At 39.0% G+C, this 22,835-nt stretch overlaps 1 protein-coding gene across 1 annotated transcript; it reads right to left on the minus strand.

The window, feature by feature from the left end:
- Positions 1-13,940: 13,940 nt before the first annotated feature.
- Positions 13,941-22,629, minus strand: LOC131928734 (uncharacterized). The gene is made up of 9 exons (XM_059284828.1): positions 22,620-22,629; positions 21,596-21,605; positions 21,138-21,280; positions 19,335-19,516; positions 18,185-18,381; positions 17,329-17,522; positions 16,434-16,571; positions 15,044-15,381; positions 13,941-14,764 (listed from the first exon to the last, which is right to left on the minus strand). Exons 1-9 carry the CDS (start codon positions 22,627-22,629, stop codon positions 14,741-14,743), a joined length of 1,236 nt encoding a protein of 411 aa, XP_059140811.1. The 3' UTR covers positions 13,941-14,740.
- Between the last annotated feature and the right edge of the window lie 206 nt (positions 22,630-22,835).

Here is a 22,835-nt window from a genome sequence, read left to right on the forward strand (position 1 = left end):
GTCTGTAAACACGATAACTTGAGTACCGTTAAAGCTAGGCTGATGAAATTTCATATATAAGTATTATATAAAATTTGTAGATCCTTTTTAACTTTTCAGCGATTTCCAATAACCGGAAGTGGAAATTTTTCTAGTTTGAATTGTTCAAAAGCCTATAACTGGAGTAGTTTTTTAGATAGATAAATGAAAATTTCACATACAAGTAAAAGATCTAAATTTTAATAATGAAATAACACACGGGAACAACTACGTTTGTCTTCGTTCAAAAATACGCTATGATAAATAAAACTGCTGTTACCAGATAAAACTAATCAAGTCTCAATGTTCATGTGCTATTGATGGAACAGAACACATTCAACTGTACATATTGGTAATGCTCAACTTATCACTGAAATACAAACTGGGATGCACACAATGAGTCCAGGGACAATGGGCAGGATTCAGGGCACTTTTATCTCAAGTCATGTGGAATGGGTCATTCTGTCTGTCGTAAAATGGCGTCAACTTGTTTACTTCCGGAATTGATGTCAACTTTCTTTCATAGTTTTTAGTGTTTTTATTCACTATTTAATCCAAATAAATCTAAGGGAAGTACTACTCATCCATTAGGGTTGAGAATGTAGTTTAATACTAATTTACTAGCCGGTTCTTATTGTGATATTTTAAGTTTTTATATTATTGTCTCATCCATTGTTAACATGTAAACCGGATATCTATATTCTTAGTTGTTGTAGATCTACTGATGATTCGTTTTCTTTTTCATCTATTTCTACTGATGTCAGCATGATATTTTAATTTTACTGGTGAGTGAAAATGTTAGGGACTGGTGTTGTCACCAGAAGCAGCAGAGCTAAGAAGTATCGTTTAAATAAAGAAAAAGCGATATCAAAAAAGATTGCTAACATTTGTGCAGCGGATGATATTCATTTTCAAAAGAAAGATGGAGGACAATGCGTTATCATTGCCTTTAGAAACTCAATTAGCTATGAAAAAGTAAAAAGAATCTTCAAAACTAAATATGCTGGTGTTGTTGAGGAAAGAAGGGATGATGATGGCGCCAATGTTGAAGATATTTATAAATTACCAGGGCTGTCTGTCCATCTGTACCACACGAATAACAAAATTATGGTACAGGGAAAATCTAACGTTGTGTCTGTTTGGGTGGATTCGGAATTTTGCTGTATTCTAAATAACCTAATTACAACAGACAAAGCTGTCGACATGCCTCTACCCATGTCGCCGCCACTGTCACTGTCACCACCACCTTCACTGTCCCCACCCAGAGTATTGGAGCTACCCATTTCACCGCCCATGATTATGTCTGCTTCCAACAGTGACAATCAATGTGCAGAGGATACGATCAATACCAATCCGTTAGATTGTGTAACACCTATAAATAACTATACATTTTCATCAAACCTATCTCAACCAACTGATTTGCTTAGTCCAAAAATATCATTTCTTCAAACCACACAACTGGATAATAACTTAAGATCGTTTATTCTTAACGAGATCACCTGTGTTAAAAAAGCTTTTAAAGCGGAGAAATTGCTGTTTAACAGCCAACTAGAACAACTCCGAGTCGAAAACGCTGTCTTAAGGGATGAAGTCAAGAGACTATCTAATGAAGTGCATAGCTGCAAAGATATACACGTTAACCTTAAGAAACGTTTGATTGATCAAGAAAATATTTCTGCGTCACTAAAGAAACTCCTCACAACCAAGAAACCCTCTTGCAGCACAATATCCACCTCAACATGTGAGGATAATCAACAACAACTAATAAATGATACAAAAATCACATCGGCAGGCATCATGCAAGAAGCTCCGTTCCCAATCCCTGTTAAAATTACACAACGTGATGACAGAGCGCGAATCAAACCATCGGAACATTCGAGTCCCAGCACCCTGCAACGACCACGAACTAAAAGCAATTCTACACAATACAGCGTCCCAACGGTCAAGGCTGTTCATGTCCCTGTTGTCCAACGCTCTACTCACTATGCCACTAATAGAGATAGCACACAACATGTCGCCGCCCCCTACACCAACCAAACAACGAAACACCATTTGATCCTTGGTGACTCTACACTTAAAGGTCTCCATCCTGATATAATGGCCACGGATCATTACGAGCGTGTATCGGTAATAGCGCTGCCTGGGGCAAATTTTGAAAAAATTAGGGACGTTATTAGTAGCCGATCACGTGACTCTAATACCACAACTGTAACCTTACATTGTGGTGTCAACGACAGTCTATCAAACGTCAGGCTGTCACAAGCTAATATGCTAGACATTGTGAGAAGTATCACTCACAAATTTCCCAACGCAACAATCCGATTTTCATCCATCGTACCCCCATGTCGGGGCAAGGGTAGGCAGTTGATAGATATAAATAATAGATTTTTACAATCTTTCTGCATTAGTTATAAATACTGTTTTATAAACAATACACCTTTTTTCACTGCGAAGTCAGGAGCCCCGAGACAACGCTTGTACAGTGACAGTATTCATTTGACTAAAATTGGAAGCAGCATTCTCGCTAAAAATATAAAGTATCCCCAAAGAGCCGTCAGCTTAACAGATAAAGACCATGTGCAACTTTCAAACGTAAAAGGTACAACGTCTGATTTGGTTTCGACTGTTGATTTGCTTCCAACAATATCTTCAGATCAATTGAACTCTAGCCCAGGCTTACATCACTTAATGGGCTTTAGCCCTTTGTTGCTTCATCAAGCTCTAATGTTGTCGCTTAAGCGCCTTCCTGGAACCTAACTTTTTTCACTTACTATTTACTAGTTTAGCTCACTGTACTATTTTAATTATAGTGAAGGCAGTGTGAAGAGCAGCGAGTGTTTGTTTATTGGATGACAAAGCGTGTAATTGTAAGACAATTATATTGATTCTGTTTAATTAGTTCATTATATTGATTTTTGTTTATAACATCTCTTATTCATTGATATTTTATTATCTTTATGCATTGTCTATTTTCATCATCCTGGCCCTCACAATGTGGGCTAAAATTGGGCCATTTAAATATTTTCCACATATTTAATAAACACCATGAAGTTCTAAAAATTTTAAACAATTCCAACAATCCTTTCCATATCTTTGGTTTCTCTGAAACTCGATTACAATCTTTTATAAATGATGTTGAGATATCCGTCTCTGATTATAACCTAATACGCCGAGACCCATCCTTACACAAAGAAACTGGCCTTTGTGTCTATGTCCACTCCTCAATTCGTTTCAAGTACAGGATGGATCTGTCAACGGACAATATAGAATGTATTTGGATTGAACTCGAAAAAAGCAAACACCATCCGGCAATTTTAATTTGCTTCCTTTATAGAAATCCCTGTGAAAACATGGATTGGTATGATCGTTTTTGCTCCATGATGGATACCGTTTTATCTACTAACAATGAATATATCATATTGGGAGATTTTAATATAAATTTATTAAAACCTCAAGGATATTGGCAAGATATTATTGATTCTTTGAATCTTAAACAATTTGTGCACACGGCTACCAGGGTAAATGATAAATCTAGTACAATAATTGACCACATATACGCATCACCTGACTGCAACCTAATAGAGGTCTGTGTCCCCTCTTGTGGTGTTAGTGATCACTTCCCTGTTTGTTGTACTTTTTCGACAAAAAGATTATGTGTACCTTCGCGGCAACACATAACTATAAGTTATCGCTCTTTTAGAAAATTTAATGAAAATCTTTTTCTTTCGGATTTATTGGCTGCCCCCTTCTGCAATGTATACAATTATAATTGTCCCGATCTTGCCATTTCTGAATGGCTGCGTATTTTCTATACTATATATGACAAACATATTCCTAAAATCTCTAAAAGAGTTAAGACTACATACAAACCTTCTTGGTTTAACAACAATATCGAATCTGCAATTAATAAAAGAGACTGGCTTAAACGTTATGGAACTTCTGAGGACTTTTGTAGGCAGCGAAATTATGTCAAACTGCTCGTGCGTAGGTCGAAGAAAGAGTATTTTAATAAGCTGCTGTCAGGCAAACCTAATTCCAAATCTATCTGGACTGCTATAAATCAAATAATTAGAAAAAAACGCACATGTAATACAGCTGGACATTGCCAGATATCTGCTGATGACTTTAACAATCATTTTATATCATCTGTAGCGCTCAACACAGATGCTGATTACACAATCAGTGAGGAGCTTAAAAATTTTTGTAATTCTGCTCACCGTGGTAGGACAGAGCTGATCATTCCGCTTCTCACTGTTCATGAAGTTTATGTTAGCCTAAGATCTCTTAAACCGTCTTCAACAACTTCGTTTGATGATATTTCTAATAATGTATTGAAGATTTCAGCTCCAATAATTTCCGAAGTTTTAACCTATGTCTATAACCTCTGTATTGCCAAGCATTATTACCCGACACATTTTAAGCATGCTAAGGTTATACCACTACACAAAAAAGGTAACATCCAAGATGCTAATAACTACAGGCCAATTTCTATACTTTCTTCCCTCTCCAAGCCACTAGAAATACATATAAACAAATGCATTTCATATTACCTAGAAAAGTTCAAGCTTTTCCATAGTAATCAGTCTGGGTTTAGAAAGTTTCATTCTTGTCACACTGCTCTGATTAAGATGAATGAAAACTGGCTTATAAATATTAACAAAAACCTACTCTGTGGCTCGCTGTTTGTCGATTTCAGAAAAGCCTTTGATTCTATTGATCACACCATACTTCTTAAAAAACTAATTCCATACAAATTCCACGACTTTACAGTTAGGTTACTTCACTCCTTTTTATCTAACCGATCTCAACGCGTGTTTCACCTTAATACCATCTCTTCACAGAAATATGTTAATATAGGGGTTCCACAGGGCTCAATCTTAGGTCCTTTACTTTTTTCTTTATACATTAATGATCTTCCATTACATATTGACGCTGGTCAGTGCGAGATGTTCGCTGATGATACTTCTTTGCATGTCTTTGCAGACAGTGCTGAGTCACTCAGTTACAAACTTCAAACATGTGCCAATCAGCTTGCAACTTGGACAAAATTTAACAAAATGAAACTTCACCCCGATAAAACCAAGTCAATGTTTATTACAACTCATCAGAAACGCCTTCGTCTTCCATCCACCGCATTAAACATTACTATAGACAATTCAAACATTGAACAGGTAGACAGTTACAAATGCCTAGGATTGTTTATAGATCACAACCTCACTTGGTCTGACCATATTCATTTTCTAAGAATGTCCTTATTAAAGACAACCTTTCAGTTAGCAAGGATAAAGAACTTTCTCAACTATAGGAGCAGGCTGGTTTTTTATGAGGCTTTTATTCAATCTAGGTTGGATTATGCTTCTGTAGTGTGGAGCGGCAGCTTTATATCTAAGCAGCGTCCTCTTCTTTCTTTACAAAAAAGGGCTATAAAACTGGTTACTGGCTTGTCTAGTAGTATGGATTCTTTTCTTACAACTAAAATACTTCCATTAAATAAAAAGATAATATATACTAAATCAATTTTCTTATATAAAATATTCCACGAAACAGCCCCCTCTTACTTATCAGATCTATTTTCTTTTAACATAAAATTAAATCGTCGTCTCAATTTACCATTCCCTTATTCAACCTTTTTCCAAAAACATAGCTTCGCCTACTCTGGTTCTAATTTGTGGAACAATCTTCCTAATAAAATAAAGCTATCTAGATCTGAAAATATATTCAAATCTAAATTAAAACTAAAATTATTTAATGACCTAACTGACTCATTGTAACATTTCTCATTCATCTATTATATTCTCTTTTTTATCTCATTATGTATGATAGCTATGTACCATTGTTTCTTTATTCCACATTTTCAGTGCTATGTGTTACTGCTATGTGTTATTGAATTGCTTTATTTGTTTAAACGGCCAATGTGAAAAAAGGCCTTTGTGCCTACAATTGTAACCGTTGTTTGAATAAATTTGAATTTGAAATTTGATTCATTCTTTGTTAAAATAGAAGCATTTCGAACAGGCAAGAACAATTGCATTCAAATTATAGCAAACGAAAATGGCTGTTTGCTAATATTAAAACTGAAACAAAATAACCTGCTCACAGTTAAACATTGAGCCACTTAATGCAAGACTAACATACCTCGATTAACGAACGCCCCAACTTCTACTTTAGGCAATCACTTTTATTTTATTTTTACTTTCTCGTATATACGAAGTATAGAGAAAGTCTTGTAATCGTGCAAAAAAGGATTTTTACAAATCTTGACGTTTTACACCTCACTGATACGGAAAAACATAATTTTGCAACCTTGTCCGTATGTCTGTGTATGTGTCTGTGTGTAAACACGATAACTTGAGTACCGTTACAGCTAGGTTGATAAAATTTCATATATAATAAGTATTTCATCAACATCGTAGATCCCTATCAACTTTTGAGCGATTTCCAATAACCGGAAGTGGTACTTTTTCTACTTTGAATTTTTCAAAAGCCTATAACTTGAGTACTATTTCAAATAGATAAATGAAATTTCACATTTAAGTAAAAGTTCTAATTCTCTACATTCTGTCAAATTTTGAGTAATTTCCGTTGACCGGAAGTACTAATTTACGCTATTTCCGATTTCTCAAAAAACGCATGTAAATATATAAAGTACTAATAATATTGCGCACTATTATGCACATTTCATTTGACGTTCGCTTGGTGTGCAATCCTTTTTTCTACGAGATTTTATTCTATTTTAAAAACTTTAAGTATTTAAAATGGAGTTCCTATCCCCTGTTGTTTTATATAAGAATATTTGAGAAAGTTTAGGGGAGATCACTCCCGGTTTATTTTAATTTGTTTCCATAGTCTTTGCCCAACCAAGAACAAACTACAGCAGATGTTTGATTTTGGAGTTGTCTCTCCTAGAAGAGTGGCTATCCCCAGCTACCGAGCCTCATCTGCCCGAGGATTTGAACTCGAGACATTTCTGTTAAGCATCCACGAGCTTTACCGACTCGACCACGCCGATCCCCTAACATCTAACCAATATGTACTCATTTTTATCATGATTATATGTTGTCCCCACCCAGTACCACGACACACACACTAACAAAACACAGGCGAGATCCATCCGCTACGTCAGTAGCTAAAATTTGTGACTGTTTATTTTAGGCCTGTAGAAGTTTCCGACCTCTGCACCGCGATCTAGCCGGGTACCAGACGGTAAGACGATGTGGTGGGGGAAGTAAAGCCTGGATAGAGCCTACGGATGGATAAGCGACCATCATGTAGTGTTTCAAACCAACATCTCAGTCCACAATTGGCCATTTAGTTGGAGTTCACTACGTCGAGACCTCCCTGGCTAATGTGAGTCAAACTCCTGAGCCGGTGTCACGATAGTTATTGAACTGTAATTCAAGTTTTTATGTTGGGCATGAGAAAGCTGGAAATGCAGACTAACTTTGAACAAACGTAAATATCCATGAGAATATTATAATGCCGTTACAGAGCAGACGATAAAGACTGGTGGCACTTGTTTGATTATAGACGCAAAAAGAAAACAAAAAATATTAAACCACATTATGTACGAAATTATCAATAACATACAGAGGTTATTTAGGCTCAACTAAAACAGTAAGCACGGTATAAGCGTAAAAACCACACCTCCATCCTCTTAGGTATCATCCATTTATGAGGCCTACAAAAAGTTGGATTTCCACTGGCGTCCATTTAAAGAACGTCATCCCTGGCCTGTAAACCCGATATTAACGTTCACTGAAAGTAAAGGCCTATAAATGTTTTTAAAAGTTTATATCATACAGTGTTCACACTAGATTCATGTCATTTATGTGTCAGAATTCGACCGCTGTTTTTGTTTTAACTCTAAAATCAACCAAATTTATTGTGATAAGCAAACGCTGTCGGGCGGGTATTTATACTAAAGTGTGTGCTCGAGTTTGATATTTTGATCAAAAATTGAAATAAACTGGCCATTCAGATATTAAAACATTGGCTTTTATAGATAAAAAAAAAGCCAAAGATTTCACTTTAAAGGGAAATTTACTATGATTGAAAAAGGAAATTTGGGGGCCCCTAAAAATCGGGGGCCCCTGGCTGCAGCCCCCTCAGCACCCCCCTTAATCCGCCACTGATTAGATCTAGTAATAGATCTAGATTCTAGATCTAGTATCATTCAGTAATCAGTAGAATTAGAATCTAGATCTAGATTCTAGATGTCTAGATCTAGACTAGATATATGTTTAAGTTACAGTGTCACACTCACTTCACTCACTGGCTACTGCAACACACCAGATTCTAGAAAGCTAGATTGTGTGCTTAGTTTTACTGATGAGATTCTTCTAGATTCTAGATCTAGATCTAGATTCTAGAATCTATCTAAGTCTAGATCTAGACTCTAGGTCTAGATTAGAGCCTAGACTAGTCTAGCTAGATAGCAGCAGACGCAGACTTTTCTCCACCCTAGATCTAGAAAAAGTGGATCTAGATTCCGAGATCTACATCTATAGAATCTCACTGAGGTACTAAATTGAACTTTTAATAAAAGTTTTAAAGTATCACCACGTTCTGCAGGTAGAATCAAGATCTACGCCTCGTGGCGCGAATGCGGATAGGCCTAGGACTAGGCCCTAGCCTAGGTTAACATAGTTAGGCAAAGACGCTGGCCAATCAGCGCATTAGTACCAATTGGGCAGAAAACTGTCAAGGAGGCTGGCCATAGCCTAAATAATAACGAAAGAGAATAAAAGTCTAGTTACTTTTAAATAGTTCGTAGGCCAATTGTTTAACCCTTTTTTGGGGGTACCGAATCCCACCATTTTCATATGCGCATTCACCGAACCCTTCTTAACAGGAAAAATAAAATACAATTTTTACTTTCTCGTATATACGAAGTATAGAGAAAGTCTTGTAATCGTGCACAAAAATCACATTAAATTTGGACAGTTTTCACCGTTTTACTCCTCAGTCCTTCATCACATCCGGGATATAGAAGACTTATTTTAATCGGGCAAAAATTATAAACTCAGATATATAAAAATTTTGGCGTTTTATGCGTAATGGAGTTGGAAAAACTGGATTATCCAATTCTGTCCGTGTGTGTGTCCATGTGTAAACACGATAACTTGAGTACCGTTACAGCTAGGTTGATGAAATTTCATATATAAGTATTTTATCAAAATCGTAGATCCGTATCAACTTTTGAGCGATTTCCGATAACCGGAAGTGGTACTTTTTCTACTTTGAATTTTTCAAAAGCCTATAACTTGAGTTCTATTTCAGATAGATAAATGAAATTTGATATGTAAGTAGAAGATCTAATTCTCTACCTTCTGTCAAATTTTGAGTAATTTCCGTTTATCGGAAGTACTTATTTACGCTACTTCCGATTTCTCAAAAACGCATGTAAATTTATAAAGTACTAATAATATTGCGCACTATTATGCACATCTTTATTTAGCGTTCACTTGGTGTGCATTTCTTTTTTCTACGAGATTATATTCTATTTTTAAAAATTTCAGTATTTAAAATGGATTAAAAATCATGTCTAGAAGTCTATATCCCGAGTTGCCATCCCCCGTAGTGTTATTAATACTAATAGTTTCGCTGTCTGTCTGACAAGAACGCTTTAGAGAAAACACAAGCAAATTAAAAACATGCATAGTAATTCGAAAAACGAAGTATGACGTCGTCAAATTTAGCACAGAGTAGAAAATAATCTCAAGCCGGAGAGTGCACACAGTAATATGACGTCATTGATTCTCGAGTAAACATTGAATAAAAAGGAAATTTTGTCTAATCTAAGTGGTTTGCGTGAAGAGTTTTTTTTCATACAATTCTTCGGGTAGGGGCGAAGCCCCACCCCCGCGTAAGAACGTCTGAGCCCCCCCCCCTCCCTAACTCAAAAGAAATTTCTTCATCGATACTCTATAATAAAACTACCGCCTAATTAATGTGTCTAATCTAAAAAGTGGTTTTCTTGCAATTTCTTTAAAGCAATTCTTCGGGTAGTGGCTAAACGCGACACCAGTGTTTCTTTCAGACTTTTTCCTCCCCGGAGAGGGGTGGGGGTACTTGAAATTTTCGGGGGCGGGGGTAGAATTTTCGGGGAGGGGGCGGACACTGGAAAAAGTATATAATTATATTTCGTTGAATGGGACGGTAGACATGTTTTTTTTTTTGGGGGGGGGGGGGTGGTGTGTGTGTGTGTGTGGGGGGGTGGTTTAGTTTAGAGAAAAGAGACAGCACTATCAGCCTAGCGCCCGTTGTATCCTTCCTCAACGGGCCATTTTTCTCGTCTATAATTTTTCTCGTCTATAATAATAGTTTCGCTGTCTGTCTATCTGACAAGAACGCTCTAGAGAAAAGACAAGCAAATTAAAAACATGCATAGTAATTCGAAAAACGAAGTATGACGTCGTCAAATTTAGCACAGAGTAGAAAATAATCTCAAGCCGGAGAGTGCACACAGTAATATGACGTCATTGATTCTCGAGTAAACATTGAATAAAAAGGCAATTTTGTCTAATCTATCTACAAATGCGACCAGTGTTTCTTTCAGACTTTTTCCTCCCCGGAGAGGGGTGGGGGTACTTGAAATTTTCGGTGGGGGGGGGGGGGGGGGTAGAATTTTCTGGGAGGGGGCGGACACTGGAAAAAGTATATATAATTATATTTCGTTGAATGGGACGGTAGACATGTTATGGAGTATGTGTGTGTGGGGGGGGGGGGTGGGGGAGGGGGGCGAAGCCCCCTCCTCCCAAGTAGAGTTGCCTGAAAGAAACTCTAAATGCGACTTTTGTAATGAATGAGATTAGGTGCATTGTTTAGGGATATGCCTATGACTATATTTTGTATAAATTAAAGTACCGAGAAAATAGACAGCACTATCAACCTAGCGCCCGTTGTATCCTTCCTCAACGGGCCATTTTTCTCGTATTAGAATATTCGAGAAAGTTTAGGGGAGATCACTCCCGGTTTATTTTTTTTTCAATTCAAAACATAGGTAGAAATCTATACATTTAAAAAAAAATTAAATAAAATATGATTTTCACACAAAAACAAAGCAATGAACATTTACTGCAAATCAACCTGACTTCTGCCGGTCAGAAATGCGCTGTTTCAACTTGAATTAATAAGCGAGCACTGTATTCCCTACTATATTGCTTTTGGCACACTTAAAGCATATGTCGAAGGAAACTCAGATATATAAATTTGTAATGGCCCAAATATATAGTGGTATTTATAAGTACCGTCTGGAATGTAGGACATTTTTTTCCAAAAAATATATTGAAATTACAAATCAGGAACAAACTGTACAATGTATTAACTAATAACACGGCAATCATTATAACAATCATTGTTTGTATCTTTAACACATAAACACAGCACAAAAGTATATTTGAGTTCGATTTTTATTGGATTTTCTACTAGAGCACATCTTAGACGATTTTCTTAATGTACCAAATACATCAAAAGGTACCGACATGTCCTACTCTCTTATTCCTTAATGGCATATTCTTGTCTGTGGTCTTTCTGGTGTGGCAATAGTTGCTGGACTAACCTGCTTTTGCTAGAAGTTCCAATAGCAATTACAATGAGGCGAATAAACAAATATTTTGAAAACGAAAGCCTTGTCATCAGTGTTTCTTCCAGACTTTTTTCTCCGGGGGGCACTTGAAACTTTCGGGGGGGGGGGGGGGGGGCGGTAGACTTTCTTCTGTATATAAATTACATAAATTACGTCTAAATTACAGGCGGTAGAATGCCTGGAGGAAACTCTGCTGGTCATTCGAGATCAGGACACTAATACTAATAGTACTAGATATCTAGTATGATTTTAGCCTACGAGAATGTTATGACAGGCCTACACTACAGTATAAAATTCATAAACAAAAGTGAGCTCCATGCAGTGTTTCTTCCAGACTCTCCGGGGAGGCACTTGAATTTATTTATTTATTTTTTATTTTTTGGGGGGGGGGGGGGGCGGACTAAAATTAATCTAAAATTGAAAATAATCCAGGCGCTTATTAATTAAAGTGGTACTTTTAAGTCCAGTCAGTAGTTATGGAGTTTAGCCGATTTAGCCGGTGCTAGACTCGAATTGATCAACGTGGTATTATTTACAAATCATGCAGTTAGGATGCTGACTCCAATCGAATTCTTTTATACATGTGTATTTGTACATATTCGTCCGACCACTTTCTTTTATTCTTTTTTTTTCTCGACATGGTTAGTATAAAGGGATTAAAACATTAAGAAACAAATCACACGAAATACAATCACGACAGTCACAACTCCCCCAAGTGGGTAACAATCTATAATAATAGTTTCGCTGTCTCTCTATCTATCTATCTGTCTGACAAGAACGCTCTAGAGAAAAGACAAGCAATTTAAAAACCTGCACAGTAATTCGAAAAACGAAATATGACGTCGACACATTTAGCGTAGAGTAGAACATAATCTCAAACCAGAGAGTGCACACAGTAATGTAATGACGTCATTGAAACATTGAAAAAAAGGAAATGTTGTCTAATCTAAATGGTTTGCGTGAAGAGTTTCTTGCATACAATTCTTCGGGTAGGGGCGAAGCCCCACCCCCGCGTAAGAACGTCTGAGGGGGGTGGGGGTGGGGGGGGGGGGTTGAGTGGGGGGTGGTTTTAATTTAGACTTTTTCCTCCCCGGAGAGGGGTGGGGGTACTTGAAATTTTCGGGGGCGGGGGTAGAATTTTCGGGGAGGGGCGGACACTGGAAAAAGTATATAATTATATTTCGTTGAATGGGACGGTAGACATGTTTTTTTAGGGGGGGGGGGTTGGGGGTGGGGGGAGGGGGGGGTGTGTGGGGGGGGGGGATGGGGGGTGAGTGGGGGGGGGTGGTTTTAATTTAGACTTTTTCCTCCCCGGAGAGGGGTGGGGGGTACTTGACATTTTCGGGGGCGGGGGTAGAATTTTCGGGGAGGGGGCGGACACTGGAAAAAGTATATAATTATATTTTGTTGAATGGGACGGTAGACATGCTTTTTTTTTGGGGGGGGGGTGGGTGGGGGGTGGGGGGGGGGGTGGTGTGTGTGTGTGGGGGGGGGTGGGGGTGAGTGGGGGGTGGTTTTAATTTAGACTTTTTCCTCCCCGGAGAGGGGTGAGGGTACTTGAAATTTTCGGGGGCGGGTGTAGAATTTTCGGGGAGGGGGCGGACACTGGAAAAAGTATATAATTATATTTCGTTGAATGGGACGGTAGACATGTTTTTTTGGGGGGGGGGGGGGGGTGGGGGTGGGGGGTGGTGTGTGTGTGGGGTGGTGTGTGTAGGGGTGGGGGTGGGGGGGTGGTGTATGGGGGGGTGGTGTGTGGGGGGGTGGGGGGTTGGGGTGGTGTGGGTGGGGGTGTGGGTGGGGGTGGGGGTGGTGTGTGTGGGGGGGGGGGGTGGTTTTTGTTTAGAGAAAAGAGACAGCACTATCAACCTAGCGCCCGGTGTATCCTTCCTCAACGGGCCATTTTTCTCGTATAGAAATAAAAAGCAAGTTTGTCACAGCACGTATTATATGTTGCGATCAATGAGTGAAGTTGGCCAATCCGGACAAAGTACGCATTTGGCCAATATCACCTCCCATAGTACGTCCAAAATTCGAAAAAAGCTTTCTTGATTCAGACATTAACCGGCCAGTCCGGGGACCAGCCATGGGTGACCAGCCAAAGTCCGAATTAGAATATCATAAGCAGATTTTGGGTCTTTGTACTCTTATAATAATAAAATTACGGACCGCACTACATTTTTTTCTCATACATTACACAGAAGTGTGTTGGTATTGCAATTGCGGAGATACATAATAATGGTTTCCATGATGATATTTTTGTACTTTCTCTGTTTGGTATGTTTTAGAATAAGATGATAAATAAGATACTATAAAATAAAAAATAAAAACAGCGCATGGGAGTTAGGGTTTTATTTTAATTTGTTTATTTGAGCAATGCACTAACAATACTAACTATCAGATAGCAATCGTATATAGAAAAAAATGTAAACAAAAAGTACAATGTGAGCTGATCATTCAAAATGTAAAAGGTTTGAGTTTTTACAATATCACAGGTGGCTTTAAAATACTGCAGGATGTTTAAACCAGCTAGCTTAAAACTTGTAAAAAAATATCACAAAAGTTTAATAACAAACAGTCCCACACAGCAAACAATGCTTTGATCTACTCATTTGCTTGTTTTAACATTTTACTTCATACATGTTTAAACATGATGAAGTTCACACATAAAATAATGTTTCATTTTATTACTTTTAATAAATTATAGTTTTTAAAAAGACGTTGAGTTTCATTATAGTTTTACGTAACAAACACAATTATTAAAAAGACGATGAATATTTGTTTAGTTTCCATGGGCAAAATAAATTTAAAAATTCTTTAATGGCTAAAGCGTATAAATGAAACATTGGAATGTTCACCGGACTATTTTGTCAACATTATATAATTCGTTATCTAATCTAGATGGCATACATTACAATAATGTAAAAACGTATGTGCTCACAGTGTCATTTTTTGTACTATAAAAAATCAAATCTATTTATAATCAAAATCTTTGCTTTGAATTATTTTTTACCATGTGACTTAATAATAACTGGATAACAGACTACACAAAATAAGCAGCAGTTTGTGGCTTTGGTTCAATTATATCAGCCCTCAGCTCAAAGACGGCTATCATAGTTTAGGCGTACTTTGTTTTTAAAACAATTTTTCCAGCATTTTCTGCAACAAACGAAAAACGTATTGTTATTTATGTTTTCAAACTCCTATATCTGTTGCTCTAACCACCCCTCCCCCGTTTGACTTACGACATGTTTAGGAGATAAACATTAATGTCAACTTTTTTTTCCTCAACACTCGGTTATAAACCCTCGCCTCCACACCCTTTACTATCTTTGTAGATACCCTCACTTAGCACAGCCTAACCCTTAACCCTTCCTTCAAAAATTCTGACTAGCCCCTCACTTCCCTTCCTCATCTAGTCTATGAATCATGGCTTACCCCGCCTTTCTTCAGGCCCTTCTTGAACTCCTTGTCTGAGTCGGACGAGGAAGAGGATGAAGAGGAGCCGCTTCTTTTGTGATCTTTGTGACCCTTGTCTTTGTGACCTTTGCCTTTGTGGCCCTTGCCGTGGTGGCCCTGATCGTGGTGGCCGTCAGTGATGGCTGGTGGGTAAGGCCCTTGTGGGTACCCCCCTTGTGGGTACCCCCCTTGTGGGTAAGGTGGGTAAGGTCCTGGTGGATAAGGTCCTGGAGCGTAGCCTACTTGTGGATATGGTCCTGGTGGGTATGGTCCAGGTGGATACCCTTGTGGGTACGCGCCTGGTGCGGGTGCTGCATCTAAAACAACAAAAAGTAGATTGTAGTAAAACATTTAAGCTTCATATTTCTGAAAGGTTGTTTTTTTTTAAATATCTATCTATATATCTATATATATAATTCTCCTCTTCGAGCCGTTAGAAAACAAGCTGCAAACGCTCTCCCTACCTCCCCACCCCTACATGGTTTTAGTGAGCTGTGTTCACTCTAAATGTTTACAAGCAGAGCCAACGATTTTAAACGTAGGGGGGGGGGGGGGAGGAGGGGGGAGGGAAGGAAGGGGGGGGGTTATGGTCCTTAACGAGCTACTTATAGTGTTTTAAAGAAATATTTTCAGTGTCAGCGTTGGTACTGTCGAATTCACAAATTATGAGTTAGTGAAAATTAGAAACAACTAAATAGCGGCGTATGTTATGCCGCGGGCCGGCTCGTATATATATAATTCTCTTCTGGGTGACGCTAGAAAACAAGCTGTAAACGCGCTCCCTACCACTCCCACCCCTACACGGTCTGGTGAGCTGTGGTTCACTCTAAATGTTTATAAACAGAGCCGGGTTTAATGACGACTATTAGGGGCAGATAATTTAGTTTGAAACGATTTTAAACGTAGGGAGGGGGGGGGGCTAACTAAGTGGAGTTTACTTTAACGGAGGGGGGTGGGGGGAGGGGGGTTATAGTCCTTAACGAGCTACTTATAGTGTTTTAAAGAAATATTTTCAGTGGCAGCGTTGGTTGCGTCGATTTCACAAATTATGAATAACTGAAAAGTAGAAAAAACAACAACTAAATAGCGGCGTATGATATGCCGCGGGTCGGCTCGTAACTATAATTACTATATAAATGGAAAAAGTTTGCACCACTTGTGACATTGATTCTTTACTCCACTAGGAAAAGTATATTTTTATAGCCATCAGTAGACATTTTGGTGATCCAAAACTCGTAAGTCTTTAACCACTGCATATCAGTTTTCTCTTAATCGTGGCCAGGACAGCGCCTAGCCGATTCCGGCAAGTGCTTAATAAAACAGAAATAACAATAACATTCATGGACGCCACGTTTGATTGGCTACTTACTAGAGTTAATAATGTTGATGACGTTGCCGGCGGGAGCGGCGGGCGGGGGCGGGGTCTCCTTCTTCTTCTCCTCTTTCGGCTCGCTTTCACCCTCGTAGAAAGGTTTACCACTCACCAGATCAAAGCCTTTGCCCTTTGCTAAAAAAAAAATACATTAGGATGTTTATGACTTTCATACTTAAAAAAAAATTGCGTCCATTTTGCAACGCGGTCTGAGTTTTTGTGACATGTATCGATAAAAAAAACAGGGTGGGGAGGAGAAGGGGGGGGGGGAATCGGCACCAAGAAGTAACGTCATTTACCAAAGACCCCTAAGCCTAAAACAAAACATCAATCTTTTCTTTACTGAGGCAAAAAATAATAATAATTACCGTTGAAATTTTTAAATTTTAAAACTAAATCCCTTTTTAATATATTGGTTGAGTTTTTAAAAAGCATTCTTCTAATCTATATTATCCTTAGATCCGCCCACTCACACAAGATCCGAAATATTTGAATATAATTCCTATTCTATCCATCTTTCTAATTGGCTCGCTCAGAGGCGTAGCGGGGGGGGGGGGGGTACATATGTCCCCGGACGCAGACATTAGGAGGCCAAAATGTGTTGGAAAAACAAATTGAAAGTTTGAGGGGGAGGGGATGCAAATTGAAAATTTGGGGAGGGGGGGGGTGCAAATTGAAAGTTTGAGGGGTAGGGGTGCAATTGAAAGTTTGAGGGGCGGGTGCAATTGAAAGTTTGAAAGGGGTGTAAATTGCAAGTTTGTCCCCGGGCGCCGGGAAGGGTCGCTACGCGTCTGGGCGAGCTCTACCAAGAACTAAATCTTTGCCTTGTTTTATTAGCTAAAATATAAAAATTAAAATTTAAAAAAAAAAAACCAATCTGCTTCCTACGTACTTGCAGACCCCCTGTAGAAAACCTGGACCCACTCCTTGTGATTGCACATGCTGACCATCAGGTACATTGGCTTCTTGGGATTTTTGGGAATTCCCGTTAGAATGTTGCCGAAGTACTCCGCGTTGCGCGCGAACTCTTTGACGTCAGCGCCGAATCCTACGGTGCCAGAGTCCATGTCGATGTACATGTAGTACCTGATGTGGAATTAGAATGTCATAGTTTCAATACATCGAATAATTCATGTCATACTTTTATAAAATAGGATAGTTCATTCCATAGTTTCAAAACATCGAATAATTCATGTCATACTTTTATAAAATAGGATAGTTCATTCCATAGTTTCATTACATCGAATAGTTCATTAATTCATATCATAGTTTCATTACATCGAATTCTTCATTAATTCATGTCATAGAATTGGATAATTCATGCCATACTTTCATTACATCGAATAATTCATATCACAGTTTTAATACATCGAATAAATCATGTAATAGTTACATTATATAGAATAAATATTGTCAAATTTCAATTAAATCGAATAATTAATGTCATAGTTTCATAAAATCGAATTATGGGTGGAGGGGTGGGGGGGGGGGGTATCATGTTTCACATTGCAATAAAAGGATAACCGTGGGTTGTTGAGGTTTGAAAAGTTCAGATTAGATAGCTAAATGGTGTTACTATCAGAATTAGTGTAAAACCCATTCTAGCAAAAAAAAAATTGTTGTTGAAAATATGTGTGGTGTCTGGCCTTAATGTAATGTATTCCAAAACATTTCGCAAACTACCAAGTCGTGCTTGCCGAGGTTAAGAAAGCTTCTGCCCGTATCTTCTAAACCAGCTGGACACTTACTTGTCAGGCACGGCCAGGTACAGCCTCTGTTGGACTTTGCCAAAGTGGAGAGCACGTTGCTTAGGCATGTCCAGCCCCCAGGACTGGCTGTGGTCACCCACAAGACTGACCCGCCCTTCTCTCTTGAGCTTCACGTCTTCAGATCCCACGCCCACGCACGATGAAACGCCACGGTTGTTTTTCATAGGCCAGATGATCTGTTGATATTAGAGTGACTTTGGTCAAATGAAATTTTCGTACACAAGACAAATGATATACAAGCCTTATGACTTGTTGATATGCAAATGACATTTGCCAAAAAGCGTGTTGATAAAAAAAGCTAAATGAAATATTGATAAAAAGCCAAACAATATTGTAATATAAAAGAGACATTGACCAAATTATTTGTTGATATTATTTGATAATGGCCAAATTACATTTTCTGATTGAACTGAAATTCGCCAAATGACGATTGATATTCAATTGACTTTGATTTAATGGCATATTCAAAAGCCAAATGACATGTTGTAAAAGTGAAATAAGGCTATTGACGTGTTGACATACAAGGGGCATTGGTTTTCCCCCCATAAAATCAGCTATTGCCTTACATTGATGAATTTGGTGTAGTGTGTGGGAGTGGTGGGTAGTAGTGGATAAGTGTGGAGAGCTTTCTCTGTCCACTCACCTGCCACACTCCCTGCATACATACACACCTACCCTGTCAATCCACCTGTCTATTGCCAAGAACACCCTATAACCTACTCACCTAACTACTACACTTATAAAACCCACCACACATTTCGCCTCACCATACCTTTCTACACCGCCCCCACCTGTCCGTTAACCTCAAACACGTGTTTCTCCTCTCCCAGCTCTCCACACACCCCACCTGTCCACTCACAACATCTGTTCACTCACAACACCTGTCCACACACCCACACCTGTCAATTCACCACACCTGTCCACTCACCACACCTGTCCACTCACCACACCTGTCCACTCACCACACCTGTATACTCACACACCTGTCCACTCACCACACCTGTCCACTCACCACACCTGTATACTCACACACCTGTCCACTCACCACACCTGTCCACTCACCACACCTGTATACTCACACACCTGTCCACTCACCACACCTGTCCACTCACCACACCTGTCCACTCACCTCAAACACGTGTTTCCCTTCATGCATCCCAGCATTCCACCTAGCAGCGTCGGTCGTGGTCATCCCCAGCCTCTCCCTGACCACGTGATTGGGCCCAGCGACGTGTATACCATCAGACACATCTGTGAAACCCACGTCCATGGATCTCTTCAACACCAGGTTGTTGGTCCACTCAGGCGGGCCTGACCAGTCAAAGACATACAGGCTGATAGTTACATAACGCCATGGTATTTGTAAGTAAGTGAAATTTGATAAGACTTGTTTTCTAGGCTAATGTTGCTACCCTAACCCTAGACCCAAACATGGAAATGAGATGGAATCTACCTGGAAAGTTAGAGAGGGGGGGGGGGAGGGCTATTGGGAATGTCGAGGAGGGAGATGGAGGAAGAGGTGCTGACCACAGGCAAAACCTGGCAAGAACTCTGATGGCTTGTCCACTAGAGTAGACTTTTTTCCTGTGGAAGGGGGGGGGGCACTTGAAAATTTGGGGGGGACGGACTAAATTTTAAGGGGGAGGGGCGGACACTGGTAAAGTATATATTTTCTATATAAAATATAAATTCCATTTCGTTCGGGTTGGGGGTGGGGGGAGGGGGGCGGTAGACTTTGGACCCCCCTCCCCCCTCGAAGATATTCCTGGAAGAAACTATGTTGCCCAGGACAGGGAGGCGTGGCGAAGATTTTGTTCCTGCCTTATTCTCCACATGTAATCAGGACACAGGGGGTTGACACTGAGTGAAGTATATATTTTCCCTATATTTTTTTTTTCTATTTCGACCGGAGGGAGGTGCCTTGTAATCAACTTGAGGGTTTGTAGGAGGTGTGGCTGGGGGAGGGGGGTAAAAATAGAACTGCATACCTGGGAGTTCAAGTTGAGGAATAAAACAGAACATTATAAATACCTGAATGTTTAAGTTTGTGTGTGTGTGGGGGGGGGGGGTGAGATCAAAATAGAACAGTATAATACGTGGGAATTTAAGTTGAGGAATAAAATGAAACAAAACATTATAAATACCTGAATGCTTAAGTTTGTGTGGGTGGGGGGGGGGGGAGGTGTGAGGTTGAGGAATAAAACAGAACATTATAAATATCTGAATGTTTAAGTTTGTGGGAGGGGGGGGGTGAGATAAAAATAGAACAGTATAATACGTGGGAATTTAAGTTGAGGTATAAAATAAAACAGAACATTATAAATACCTGAATGCTTAAGTTTGTGTGTGTGAGTGTGGGGGGGGGGGGTGAGATAAAAATAGAACAGTATAATAAGTGGGAATTTAAGTTGAGGTATAAAATAAAACAGAACATTATAAATACCTGAATGCTTAATTTTTGTGTGTATGTGTGTGTGTGTGTGTGGTGGGGGGGGGGGGGAGATAAAAATAGAACAGTATAATACGTGGGAATTTAAGTTGAGGTATAAAATAAAACAGAACATTATAAATACCTGAATGCTTAAGTTTGTGTGTGTGTGGGGGGGGGGGGAAGGGGGATAAAAAAAAAGAACAGTATAATCATACGTGGGAATTTAAGTTGAGGAATAAAATAAAACTGAACATTATAAATACATGAATGCTTAAGTTTGTGTGTGTGTGGGGGGGGGGGGGGGGAGATAAAAATAGAACAGTATAATAAGTGGGAATTTAAGTTGAGGAATAAAATAAAACTGAACAGTATAAATACCTAAATGCTTGAGTTTGTGTGGTGGGGGGGGGGGGGGGGGAGGGGGATAAAAAAATAGAACAGTATAAGTATAATCATACGTGAGCATTTAAGTTGAGTAATAAAAGAGAAGAGTAAAATTACCTCGGCGTACGACGTTAGGGTTGACCTTGGTCTCCGAACAAAGGATGACCACCGCGACCAGGCCGATGAGACCACCGACCACCGCCACCACCGAGAAGACCACGGGGTAGGGCTCATTCTCGCCGCTCTCTCCGCTAGGGCGCCTGTGTTTACAAACATAACCTTTGACCCGAGCTCTTCAACATAGGAGTTCATCTTAGAGACTTAACTTTTCCTGACACAAAATTTAGTATAGGTCTAGATCTAGATCTATATACACATACAAGCCTACACATTAAAAATCTAATCTTCGATCATCAATTTAAGTTCTTTCCTGTCATAATAATGATATGGTTCCATAGCCTAATAGACCATAGTAGTCCCACTACTACTCATATTTTTAAATACCAATTTAAACTAATTAATTAACTACCTTTCTACCAGTGTTAAGTCTAAATATTAAAGTAAAATGTCCTTACCCCTCTACAGCTGTGAAAAAAAAAAAGTTGAATTAATAGTAAAATTGAAACAAAATTTTATATTAGGCCTAATTAGAACAGAGCAATTATAAACCAACAAAATTAAATAACAAATTAGAAAATTTAAAACATCTTTTTAAAAAAAAATTCAACATTTTAATTGGGTATTTAAATCGTAGTATAGGATTAAGAAAAACGCAGAGTATATGAAAATATTTTTAGATTCCCCGAAAAATATATTTCAATGTATGCCACCATAAAGGAAGGACACGCTTCGTTAGACGCCCCCCCCCCTCCCCCCCACCCCCACCACACTATCGAGTTGATTGTTCTTCAATAACATACAAGGACTTAGATCAAAGTTCTGATATACCAGATACCTTCCCCCCCCCCCCCCCCCCCCCCCCCACACTCACAACATGCAATCGACTTTATTGTTCGTCAATGACATACAAGGACATAGATCAAATTTCGTAATAACAAATATCAAAATGTAACTACGCATTTAATTTTTAAAGTCGCATACAATACGTGTCTCTGATAATTGTGAATGTAATGAATGAAAATATATAATTATTTATTCAGTTATGTATTTCTAATTAAAATTATAATCATGGCATGGGGCAACGTCACCACACAGCCTTTGAGTTCATTGAATCTTATTTCTGCTACAACTACTCCCCCACCCCTGATCCTCCCCTGCCCCCCCCCCCCCATACCCCCAACTCCTCCTGTACGAGCTTGTCAAAAAATTTGTCTCCACTCAGTAATAAAGAAAAGCCTAGTTCTAGTAATCACGTGATCTTACTTTCAATATCACAGATTTATTGCTGCTTTCCAAGTAATCCGGCTTTGTTTGCTAACAACTGCACCCTTCACTCTTATAAAAACTGTTAAACATTTTACGATCTATCATTGCTAAAACCCCCACCCTTCTCTCTTATAAAAACTGTTAAACCTTTCACGATCTATCAATGCTAACACCCCCACCCTTCACTCTTATAAAAACTGTTAAACATTTTACGATCTATCATTGCTAACACCCCCACCCTTCACTCTTATAAAAACTGTTAAACCTTTCACGATCTATCATTTCTAACACCCCCACCCTCCACCCTTATAAAAACTGTTAAACCTTTCAAGATCTATCATTTCTAACACCCCCACCCTCCACCCTTATAAAAACTGTTAAACCTTTCACGATCTATCAATGCTAACACCCCCACCCTTCACTCTTATA

Source organism: Physella acuta, unplaced genomic scaffold, assembly GCF_028476545.2.
Source record: "Physella acuta isolate Inbredline_101_S28 unplaced genomic scaffold, ASM2847654v3 ptg001535l, whole genome shotgun sequence".
In the NCBI taxonomy this organism is placed as follows: domain Eukaryota; kingdom Metazoa; phylum Mollusca; class Gastropoda; family Physidae; genus Physella; species Physella acuta.